Source organism: Rhineura floridana, chromosome 5 (assembly GCF_030035675.1).
Source record: "Rhineura floridana isolate rRhiFlo1 chromosome 5, rRhiFlo1.hap2, whole genome shotgun sequence".
Taxonomy (NCBI): domain Eukaryota; kingdom Metazoa; phylum Chordata; class Lepidosauria; order Squamata; family Rhineuridae; genus Rhineura; species Rhineura floridana.
In genome coordinates, this window is record NC_084484.1 from 159,923,117 (window position 1) to 159,936,271 (window position 13,155).

The following is a 13,155-nucleotide window of genomic DNA, read 5'->3' on the forward strand; positions in this document are numbered from 1 at the left end:
TGCACATTTGCTCGGAAGTAAGTTTCACTAAGTTTAATGGGATCTACTCCAAGATAAGTATGCATAGGAATGCATCCTAGAATGGTGGCAATTTCAAAACATGCTTCAGAATTTCCCACACCATCATCTACCTATATGCTTGCATCATTACATATGAGCCTTCCCCAACTTGGTGCTCTCCAAAAGTTTTGGACTATAATAATAATAACAATAAAATTGTATTTATGAGTCGCCTATCTGGCCGAATTAACAGCCACTCTAGGCGACGTACATCAATACAATAAAATACAATATAAAACAATGAGAGCCACAATCAATAATTAGACTAAACACTACAGTTCTGATTAATAACAGTATTAAAAGCTAACCCACCCCAGGGATCCCATAGGCCTGCCTGAACAGCCAGGTCTTCAAGGCTCGGCGGAAACCTATCAGGGAGGGGGCATGGCGAAGGTCGAGAGGAAGGGAATTCCAGAGGGTGGGGGCCACAATCGAGAATGGCCTCTCTCTAGTCCGCACTAGCCTCGCTATTTTAACTGGTGGGACTGAGAGAAGGTCTTGTGTGGCTGATCTCGTCAGGTGGCATAATTGGTGATGCTAGAGGCACTCCTTCAGATAAACTGGGCCGAAACCGTATAGGGCTTTATAGGTCAACACCAACACCTTGAACTGGGCCCGGTAAACAACTGGCAGCCAGTGTAGATCTACTAACACCGGAGTGATATGATCACGGCGACGGCTGTTCTTAATCAATCGTGCCGCCGCATTCTGTATCAGTTGTAATTTCCGGACCGTTTTCAAGGGTAACCCCACATAGAGCGCATTACAGTAGTCTAAGCGGGAGGAGACCAGGGCATGTATCACCCGTGGGAGCAGATGGGCAGGAAGGTAAGGTTGCAGCCTCCTTATCAGATGTAACTGATACCAAGCTGCCCGGCTCACTGCTGAAACCTGAGCCTCCATAGACAGTTGGGAGTCAAGAATGACCCCGAGGCTGCGGACCTGGTCTTTCAGGGGTAATCTTACCCCATTAAACACCAGGTCTATTTCTCCTAACCTTCTCTTGTCTCCCACGAGCAACACCTCTGTCTTATCGGGGTTTAGTTTCAGCCTATTCCTTCCCATCCATCCACTTACGGATTCCAGGCACTTGGACATGGTGTCCACAGCCAACTCTGGTGAGGACTTAAATGAGAGATAGAGCTGAGTGTCATCTGTATATTGGTGGCACCGCAGCCCAAATCTCCTGATGATGGCTCCCAGCGGCTTTACATAGATGTTGAATAGCATGGGGGAGAGGATAGAACCCTGTGGCACTCCACAATTGAGAGGCCAAGGGTCTGAAACCTCATCCCCCAATGCCACCTGTTGATGTCTGTCTGAGAGATGGGAACGGAGCCGCTGTAAAACAGTGCCTCCTATTTCCAATCCCACCAGGCGATCTAAAATAATAATAATAATAATAATAATAATAATAATAATAATAATAATTAATTTGTTTGTCGCCTATCTGGCAATTAGCCACTCTAGGCGACGTACATTAAAAGAGATAAAATACAATAACAGATGTAATCACATTAATAACAATAGGTAAAATACTGGACAGTCATCAATACATATAAAAGCAATTATAATAACAACATACGATAAATGACAGAATCATGGTGATTTACCCAATGACCTCAAAGGCTTGCTGGAATAGCCACGTCTTCAGGGCCTTGCGGAATACATCTAGGGAAAAAGCATGTCGAAGATCATATGGGAGGGAGTTCCACAGAGTGGGGGCCACCACAGAAAAGGCCTTCTCCCTAGTACCCACCAACCTAGCTGTTTTGGTTGGAGGGATTGAGAGAAGGCCTTGTGTGGCTGATCTAGTTGGATGGCATAATTGGTGGCGGTGGAGGTGCTCTTTCAGGTAAGCTGGGCCGAAACCGTACAGGGTTTTAAAGGTTAAAACCAACACCTTGAATCGGGCCCAGAAAACAACCGGCAGCCAGTGTAGGTCAAACAACACTGGCGTGATGTGATCCCGTCGGCGGCTGTTGGTAAGTAAGCGTGCCGCCGCATTCTGTATAAGCTGTAATTTCCGGGTCGTTTTCAAGGGTAACCCCACATAGAGCGCATTAAAGTAGTCCAATCGAGAGGTGACCAGGGCATGCACCACGAGCGAGCTGTAGAACAGGGAGGTAGGGTTGCAGCCTACGTATAAGGTGTAATTGATACCAAGCTGCCCGGCTCACTGCCGAAATCTGAGCCTCCATGGACAGCTTGGAATCAAGAACAACCCCGAGGCTGCAGACCTGGTCCTGTAGGGGCAACTTCACCCCACCAAACACCAGGTCAACATCTCCTAACCCTCCCTTGTCTCCCACAAGTAGTACCTCGGTCTTATCAGGGTTCAACTTCAACCTGTTCCTGCCCATCCATCCACTCACGGATTCCAGGCACTTGGACATGGTCTCCACAGCCCTCTCTGGTGAAGATTTAAATGAGAGATAGAGCTGAGTGTCATCCGCATATTGGTGACACTGCAGCCCAAATCTCCTGATGATCTCTCCCAGCGGCTTTACATAGATGTTAAATAGCATGGGAGAGAGGATAGAACCCTGTGGCACACCACAATTGAGAGGCCAAGGGTCTGAAACCTCGTCACCCAATGCTACCTGTTGGCGCCTATCAGAGAGAAAGGACTGGAACCACCGTAAAACCGTGCCTCCCAATCCCAAACTCTCCAGGCGATCTAAAAGGATACCGTGGTCGACGGTATCAAAAGCCGCTGAGAGATCCAGGAGGACAAGGAAGGTGAATTCTCCCCTATCCAGTGCCCTCCTCATAATATCTACCAGAGCGACCAAGGCTGTTTCAGTTCCATGTCCAGTCCTGAAACCCGACTGGAATGGATCTATATAATCCGTTTCTTCCAAGTGTGTCTGTAACTGTTTGGCCACCACTCGTTCAATCACCTTGCCCAAGAACGGTAAATTAGAGACTGGGCGGAAGTTATTTAACTCTTGGGGATCCAAGGAAGACTTTTTCAAGATGGGCTTTATTACTGCTTCCTATGACTCCCATTAACCTTGAGCACTGGCCATGCAAGTTGGGGTTGACAGGAGTTGTAGTCCAAAACGTCTGGAGGACACTAGGTTGAGAAAGGCTGCTTTATATTATGGACCTATGTATCAAATAGTTAAAAATATTTAAAGACAAATATTTTAAAAAGTAATTTCAGAAGTTCTTGTTAAGTAAAGGTTTTTGTTTTGAACCCTGTTTGATTTTATATCCAAATCACTCAAATGCTTAAAGAGGTTCAAGAGTAAATCCCTGAACTATCTGATAATCCCAAGAAAGTAATTTAGAGGCAAATGCTTGGTGAACCAATTCAAATGATTAACTTGTAATAAATGGGAAAACTTCAAATGATTCTGAAAGAATATCCCAATTTAGCTGTACTTTAAATGAGGAAAATGTCTGCCTTCATGAGATCAGTCAATATTATAGTGTGATCAAAGCGGCAGTATAAACATATTGGCTAAAAGCCATAGTTAAGAACCACAAAATACTAATTTCAAATCTCGTATCTGCCGTCATATCTCACCCCACTCCCCATCTGCAATATGGGTAAAATAATACTGACCTAATTTGCAAGGTTGTTGCAAGAATCAATGAGACGTGTGGAAAGCACTCAAAAAGGTGTCATATAAACTGTAATATTTATAAATAATTCCTGTCATGGGCAAGCATAGTAACAGCACTATAGAAGTCCCAACTGCATAATAATAAAGTTACTTTCCTCCCCCCCTGCCCCATTGTAGATAGTGCCTTACTGGATAAAACAGTTTTGTCCTTCCTTTGATACAAGGCATCTGCTGTTAGCTTTCAGCAAGTTCTTGTTTGATTGCCAAAGAAGTATAGAAAGCAAGATTGATCTGTGTTTTATTATGCTCTTCATAATTTTAAGTACCTCAGTCAAGTCTATTAACTCTTCTTTCAAGGTTAAGTAATTTGAAACATCAGATTTACATCCAAGTTCCATTTTCCTTTTCTTCAGAGCTTGGTGGCACAGCTGTTTGGTTTCTTCCTACTCTACACACTTGGATTTAAAACTTGAAAATGTGGTATTTGATTCCTTTCTGTTTAGCAACAACTGTTTTGGGACAGTTCTGAATTATTTCTACTGCACAGACCTGAACGTCTTGTACACTATGTAACATTTCTCTTAATGGTTAGCATGTTTATATCACAAACATTTGTCTGATCAAAATGTCATAGCTCTACACTTGTTGCTGCGATATGGAAGACATGCCAATTACAAAGTTTTCCAGGTGTAGGGAGTCTCAGGAGGAAAATCACTCATTTTGTTTTCCTTTACAAAAGCAGGCAAAATCAGTTTTTAAAAACCCTCTGAAAATGGAAGTAACATAATTAAATTTCAAGGACAAGAGGTAATGAAGAAATGTGAAGTGACTGGTTGCAGTGTTATAAACCAATGAACCAGTTCAGTGGCAAATTCAGAAATGCCAAAAATTAAGTTTTTGTACTTTTTTTTGCCAGAACACTGTTATAAAATACTGTATTAGTCAATCCTTCAGACTCCTTAGGCTTCTTTAAATGAATAAGTGAACAACCAACATTAATCTGACATTTATTTTTAAAAACAGAATTAGCTAACAGTTTTACTGAAAGACTAGTCTTACAGTATGTACTTTGTGAAAAGGAGCAATTAAAAAAAAAACAAATTTATTAGCACTTTTATTCTGGGATTCAAATAATGTTTACTTTTATACAATGTACTTTATTATCCTTCTTTGGAGAGACCATAGGCTGCATTTTCATGTTCAAATCTGACAATTCTGCTAGCAATTTTGTGGTTTATTAGAAATTTTAAATATGTACTTGGAATAAGTCTTACAGAGGTGCAAGGAACTTATTCCTTATAGAGATCACTTTCTAAGAAAGTTAAAGTTAAGTCCCAGGGAAATAAATTATAAAGTCTCTTCCCCACCCCATCCAATTACAAAGCAGTCTGTAGATAACGGGGACAGAAGAGTAGGCACTAAGACCCAACACTAGAGGCAGTCTCTAGATCACTGTTCTTCAACCTTGGGTCTCCAATTATTGTTAGTCAGGTGATCTAATGGTCAGAATGATGGGAGATGTAGTCCAACAATATCTGGGGACCCAAAGTCAAAGAACACTGCTGTAGATGGTGTCCTCTAGATCTTGCTGGACTGGGACTGCAGCTGGTGGAGCCACATCCAGCCAATGGCCAAAGTAGATGGAGCTTGCAGGATTACTTAACAATCTCTCTACACCACCCCATTTTTTCCACCCTTCATACGCATGCATGCATACATAGACATAAAGCAGAAGAGAAAGCTATTCCCAGAGCGGCAGTCCAGAGAGCAAAAATGGGCTTCTAGCTTCTGTAGACCCAGATGATGCTAATTGCCACAAGTTCTCCACACCAGCTCTAGTCTTCAGAAACTGGTTCTGTGCAGGTAAAGACCCATATGTGGGGCTGCACAGAGACTGCAAATGAGATTGCAAAAAGGGTAAATAACTGCTCACTTCAAGAGTTGGGGACTAGCTTGAGCAAAAAATGATAAACTATGCCTTAAGTCCATGTGGGCAGCACCTATCATATACCATTATAAATTACAGCTGTTCATTGTGCAAGACATTAATTCTGAGTCAGCTGCAAAAATATGCATTCCCCGCCAACCCCCACATCCTGCTTCCCTCTTCAGCCTCACTTTGCCAGACATTTTTCAGTAAGTAACAACAATTATTATCATTATCATTGTTATCATCATCATTATTAAAATGTATTACCCGCCTTTCATCCAAAGGTCCCAGGCTGGGTTACAGCAATTAAAACAGTTAAAATCAATCTAAAACAATATCACAGAAAATAGTGTGGCTCTTAATACTTGCTCTTTAGATTCTCTGAAATACAGATTATTTGTTCTTGTTAACTATAGAGAACAGGGTACAATCCTATGCTAGGCTTTTAGGTTTGCATCAACATAAATGTTATAAATAACAATAAATGAGGAGAATGATCAATGGATATTATAGAGTAACATTTGCTAACTATTCTCTGCTATAAAGTTCTCAGACTGTCAACTTTAGTTTATGACAAATAAATGGTCCAGAAACAATCTTTGCATTTTTATGGTCTACAGTTTAATTTTTTAAAAGAAATGTCAAAAAAGGAGTTTAAAATTCCAGCACTAAAGCTTTATACATTACAGCTGAAATCAATCACATTACAGCTATGACATTTCCTGAATAATTCATTAGATTTTCAATCACATCTATGCAAATGCAGGCATTTAAATAAAATGTATTAAAGGCCTCATTGATACAGACCTCTCTAACCCTCACTCTTCTTGATGGCATACAATCCCATGTCCTCTACTATCAAGATCCTTCAAATATTGCCTTGTCTCTACCTATGGGTATCAAGGAAGCAAACTTAATAATATTGTTGCAATATGGAATGGGGAAACTGTGGCCCTCCAAGCCTTTGTTGGAAAACAACTCTCAACAGCCTCAACCAGAATGGCTAATGGTCAGGTATAATGGGAGTTGTAGCCCAGCAACATCTGGAGGGCCACACCTGGTTGGTATGTTAGCCAACCAACCTGAGTGATTTGGTTGCCACCACCTCCACATTGCCTTCCATGTTTTCAAATTCAATAAAAATTGAAATTAGAAGATCACATGGGAGTAGCAGCCAATGTAGTAGCCAAACAGAGTTGCCTGTCCCCAGGGAATGGCAATGATCTCCTCAGTTCATACAGTGGAGTAGCACAAGAAGCAATCTTCCAAACACTATAACATATTTAAGAAACTCAGATGTTTTGTTGTGGATATATGTTATGCACAGTCCTTCATCCCCCAAAGTAAACACGTCTGCATTTCACAACTCTTTGTCCCAAATATTTCAACAAATGGAGGAAAATTGTCTTACCTTGTGCTTTTCTTTAATTTTCTTCCTATATTCTTCTTTGTCAAATTTGTCCTCTTCCTGCAGTCTCTCTTTTGCTTTCTCGAGATTGATTCCATCACAATCATCATTGTCTTCTGCTTTATTTTGAATGGATTTTTGTGCTGGTGGCCATTGTTGAATTAACTGAATACAAAAGAACATGATAGTATAATAGCTTCATCCTGTATTCCAATTCTGATCCAAGTCTTTGACAGCTGTCACTTATGTAGTCAAAACAGTAAGAGCCACAACAAAACAAGAGGAAAGTATCAACACAACTGGAGTAATTCCAAAAGGTTGGCAGAAGCACAAAAATAAATTAGGAAAACTAAGGTGGGGAATTCCCAAAATAGCCCAATGAGAACTGAGTGTGCTCAGTGGCCACAGAATACTGACTGACTGTTGGGGGTAGTCAGAAAACTAGATGGTTGGGTCAGTGGAATGGAGTATTTTGGAGGATGACATGTCTGCCTGACTGGAACAATGAACAGGAACACTTCATACTGCAACAGTTTGTTGCAAGTCCCACTTGTAAATATAATTGAAAAGAAGCAGTTACCACTCTGTTTTTATCTGAAGGCAACTTCTGTGTAACTTGAAAGCTTACACAGAATCTACAGGAGCTGGTTCACCTTTAAAAAATGTAGAGTGTGAAAAGGGCAACCAAAATGATCAAGGGGGTAGAGCAAGTCCCCTATGAGGAAAGGTTGCAGCATTTGGGGCTCTTTAGTTTAGAGAAAAGGCAAGTAAGAGGTGACATGATACAAGTGTATAAAATTATGGATGGCATGGAGAAAGTGGATAGAGAGAAGTTTTTCTCCCTCTCATAGCCCTAGAACTCATAGACATCCAATGAAGCTGAATGTTGGAGGATTCAGGACAGACAGAAAAAAGTACTTCACACAGCCCATAGTTAAACTATGAAATTCACTCCCACAGGAGGCAGTGATGGCCTCCAACTTGGAGGGCTTTAAAAGAGGATTAGACAAATACACGCAGAATAAGTTTATGATTGGCTACTAGCCATGATGGCTTTGCTCTGCCTCCATAGCCAGAAGCAGTATGCTTCTGAATACCAGTTACTGGAAACCAAGAAGAGGAGAGTGCTGTTGCGCTCACATCCTGCTTGTGGCTTCCTATAAGCATCTGGTTGGCCACTGTGACAACAGGATCCTGGACTAGTTGGGCCACTGGCCTGATCCAGTAGGGCTCTTCTTATGTTCTTAAGCACCCATAGCTAACAAGTATTCATTGGAAATTAAGTGAAAAGGAAGAGAGGGCAGCACCACGGCATTTGGGATGCAAGGTAGCAGGATTTTACAGCATGGATGGAGAGAAAATGACACGGTGTGATGGCAGAATGATAGGTTCGTTACTGTTATTGGGAAATGGAGAATTACTGGGTTGGGAAAATCAAAAGTCTCAAAGTCTGCTGCATGGAGAGGGAAGGGAGAAGAACCAATGGATGGCAATGATGAATGCACAGGAAAATGACTGAATTATAGACTTGGAAGGGTCCTGGGAGAACAGCTACTCCAGTCCCCTGCTCGGTGCAGTCCAGTATGCACTAAGCTGGTAATGCAGAGATGCACACCAGTGACATGGATATAATACTTCTCATACAGTACTTACTAAGGCATCTAAAATTACTAGGTCCTGTGTAAAGTATATTTAAAGTCTGTGTTTGTGCAAACTGACAATACCAAATGAGCAAATGTCTGAAAAGGTCACCCGCACATCTTTAAAGTCTTGTTTTCATTTTTCTCTCTCATTTTTAGCTCAGAATATATCACTGAAGCCCATGTTGCTACTTCACATTCTGAATGCAGCATTGCATTCAACATGATCATTCCTCACACAAATTCATAAAAACAAGTCTTAATACATTGACCTAATTATAGAAACTGACAGTTCAGCACCCATGGCTGCCACAGAAACACATTACAGTGCTTCCTAAAAAGAAAAAAAAAAGAAAAAATATATAGCAATTTTCTATCAAGTTACTATCCTCACTTATCCATAGTTTCCCATTTCCAATCAGTCTCTGAAACAGGAATGTGTTAAATTATTTTAAGAAGCACAGCATTACGACTTCAGCTTAATCAGAGCATTTGTCATAGCCTTCTGTGCAGCCAGACTATAGGCTTCATTTTCAGGCAGGAAATCACGGGAATTGTAATCTGCTAGGATACATACCCACAGAAATTCAGAAGCATAGACATGGCCACAATGATAATTCATTGGTCAATGTTGTCTCAGGACTCCATTTGGTCCATTATGCCCTTGAGACCATCTAACGGGGTCAAAACAGTTGCAAGAAGGAAGGAAGGGGTGGACCTCTGTTCAAACAGCATTATGGCTAACAGATATTTCACTGATAAGGAGCATGTGCAAGTTTAGCAACCCCTCCCTACCTAGAGCTTAGTGAACACCTGCCCTTTCCTTCTACCCTACACATTACAGTACAGTCACATTACATTGCAGGAGTCGGCTTTTAAATCGGCCTTTGTCACCAGCTGCTAGGGAAAAGGCCACCAGCATTTTTCCTGTTAGGTTTTATTGTGGTCTTGGAGACCCTTGAAAAGGATATTCCTGGTAGTTAATGTTCTATAGATCACAAACTGAAGTGCATGATAATTAAGAAAGAATTTTATATTTTCAGTGAAAATACAGTACTGTTCAGGCTTATAAAGAACAATAGATAATTTCCCCAGGGTCATAGTTTTCAAACTGTGATCAAGGGGTTCTTAGGGACTTCTTAGGGAGTTTTCAACAAGAAGATCACTAAAGCAGACAAATATCCCTGAAAAATAGCCTGGCTACCACTATCCATCTTTCCTAAAATGTGCATCTTCAAGGGAGTATTGATGGAGTTCCAATAGGCCTGGAGAGTATCCTGGGTGAACTGAATATGACCCAGAATCTCTTGCAAGACTTCGGGGTTCCAAAGCACACTCTGGAGTTTCTTGGCAGACCCCAGCATAGGAAGTGTTCACTGAAGAAGCTACTGCTCTAGGCCCCCCCAAATTACATATATACGAACTCTTGCAAGTATAAGTAAGCCAATTTTGTTTGATCTTACCTCCCCATCTTCTGTAAATACAATTTTTGTGTTGACTTTAAATTTTCTCTTCAATACTTTCTTAGCTTCTTTTGTTTTAGTTATTTTCTTCTTCAGCTTTGAATTTGATGTATTCTATAAAAGAAGAGTATATGGAAGACAGCATGGTCAAGTTTTAGCACAGAGAGATTCTAGGACAAGGATGGAGACACACACACCACTACCGCCATTCTCAAAAAAGGCAAATCTGTACTGCAAAAAAACCCCACATGTTAAACTTGGAAATTCCAACATTAAAAAATAAAGTAACTAGTCCTCAATTTCTTAGAAATATTCTTTAAATCCTAATGCTCAAACATCTCTAAAAGAAGAAGAAAGTAAGAAACCAAATGTTCATTGTCTTTGTACAGTCATTCATCAAATCAGGGAGGAACAGGCAACAATCCAAACACCCAACCAAACCAGGTCAGAAGGCCACTTGGTAATTTCTGGGTATCCAACTTTTAACACAAGTAACAACTTCCTCTTATTTACAGTAATAATTTTATCATGATACTAACTTGTTTGCTAATTCTAGCATACTTACAGAATTAGAAATTAAGTAAATAAAAAAGAGCAGCTAATTTGTTACTCAAGGCAGCTCACAACAACCACTTCTACAAAGTCTGTGTCTGTGTTGGAATTGCTTTTTAATATGCTTTTAAACCTTTTTTTAAAGATGTTTTTAAAGTTATTTAAAAAAATGTTTTTAAAAATGTTTTGTTTTAATGTATGTTAAAAGTCTTTTTATGATGTTTTAAAGTGTTTTTGTTTCCTGCTCTGGGCTCATACTGGGAGGAAGGGCAAGATATCAATCAATCAATAATAATAATAAAAAATATGAGACTCTAAAAATGGAGCATACAACATAACATTGGTGTGCATTCTTGTCTCCTTTTCAGTATGTTGGACAGCAGCGTCCGCTTCCAGGACTACTTTAAGTAAGCTCGTTCATGCAGGACATTCCATTCTCACCCACCCCACCAGTTATCCTTTTTTTTAAAAAAAGCAATTGATACTCAACATTCCATGTCTACTGAGCATGATCAATCCTTGGTTGGGTGTTTTTTGGGTTTCTTGCCATATTCGTTTGGGTTTTTAAAATATTTTTGTTCCTGCAAACCTTGGTTTCCCCCTTGAGCATATTGATGGCTCCACATTTGTTTCTCAGTAGCCTTGTTTTGGCTCCATTTCTGTCAGCACTCAGTGCCAGAGTTTGCTATTAAAGGGAGTGATAGTTTGCTCTGAGCAGTACAGGCTACAGCTAGAGCAAGGGGATAAGGATGGTGGTGGTGATTGTGTGTGTGATATGTGCCTTCAAGTCGATTACGACTTATGGCGACCCTATGAATCAGCAACCTCCAAGAGCATTTCTTGTAAACCACCCTCTTCAGATCTTGTAAGTTCAAGTCCATGGCTTCCTTTATGGAATCAATCCATCTCTTGCTTGGCCTTCCTCTTTTTCTACTCCCTTCTGTTTCCCCCAGCATTATTATCTTTTCTAGTGAATCAGGTCTTCTCATGATGTGTCCAAAGTAGGATAACCTCAGTTTCATCATTTTAGTTTCTAGTGACAGTTCTGGTTTAATTTGTTCTAACACCCAATTATTTGACTTTTTTGCGGTCCATGGTATCCGTAAAACTCTCCTCCAATACCACATTTCAAATGAGTTTATTTTTCTCTTGTCCACTTTTTTCACTGTCCAACTTATACATCCATACATAGAGATCGGGAATACCATGGTCTGAATGATCCTGACTTTGGTGTTCAGTAATACATCTTTGCATCTGAAGACCTTTTTGTGTTCTCTCATAGCTGCCCTTCCCAGTCCTAGCCTTCTTCCAATTTCTTGACTATTGTCTCCATTTTGGTTAAGGACTGCGTCAAGGTATTGATAATCCTTGACAAGTTCACTGACCTCATTGTCAACTTTAAAGTTACATAAATCTTCTGTTGTCAGATGCAGCAGAAGAAAAGCTGGACTCCTGGACCAGTTCTGTCAATTTCAATTGGACTTGGAAAAATAACATTCCAAAAGGGACTGCCCTAGTAATTTCTCTAACCATTTGAAACATTTAGCAGGTTCAAAAAGTAAATGATACAATATATTTCTCTCTCTTGGATTTCATATATATAGCCATAGGCCATCACACTTCAATACAGATAGAAATACTGTATATGTCATTTAAAAATATTTAAGCAAACACAAATGTGGACAAGAACTAAAAAAGAAACACTTTACCTCCAAACAAAACACACTATTTATATTGGTAATGTAAAATTATTTCAGTCCTCGGTGAAAGGTACAATACCAATAAATATGATCTGCCTGTTATAAGATTCACATATAATATGAGAACACATTCTTATTTATGGGTAATTTTCCAGGTTTTTTTTCAGTTTTCATTAAGCTTACCGTAAAGCTATTTATAAAGGACTATCTTGTTCCAGACATCATTAACATCAAATTGCAATGATTAAAACAGATTACTTTCTACAAACAAGTTTTGAAATACAGAAGAAATAAAGCTTAGAGGCAACATAATGTATCTAAATTAATAGATGCTAATTAATGTCTTTATTAGCCACACTGATGCATTTAGGGTACTAATACAACATTTTTAATATTGGTTTTAAATATACTGTATAATCTGCACAGGATCAGAGCAGATAAAAGTATCTAGGGACACTTTTTCAAAAAGGTTTAAGGGATATCCAGCAAAGCGGTTCCATGAGCACAAGGACTTCTAGCTTCCTCTCCTCTCCCCACATACTCCCAAAATCTGCTATGGGGCATGGGAGACATGAGAGAGAGGGGAATTTCAATTACACAAAGGGAAATCCTTGTGCTAACAGAACTACTTTGTTGGATACTGCCCAAAGATGTTGAAAAAACTGCAGTAAAAATAAGCCTAAACTACCACATATTTATTCCCATGGGTTGATGCCCACCCTTGAAAAAACAAACTATGTTGTTTTCAGAAGATGCTCAGGCACAGCCTTTGACAAGCCTCTTGAAAAAAGTAATCTGAGTGTTTCTTAAAATGCTGCATTTAGATA

General features: G+C 39.9%; 1 protein-coding gene across 1 annotated transcript in view; it reads right to left on the reverse strand.

The window, feature by feature from the left end:
- The window catches only part of DDX10 (DEAD-box helicase 10), a 245,864-nt gene that overhangs the window by 100,334 nt on the left and 132,375 nt on the right, over window positions 1-13,155 (reverse strand). The window contains exons 14-15 of the mRNA XM_061628643.1: window positions 10,077-10,190; window positions 6,977-7,138 (exon numbers count right to left, since the gene is read on the reverse strand). Coding sequence (XP_061484627.1) covers window positions 6,977-7,138; window positions 10,077-10,190 — 276 coding nt within the window. The remainder of the gene's footprint in view (window positions 1-6,976; window positions 7,139-10,076; window positions 10,191-13,155) is intronic.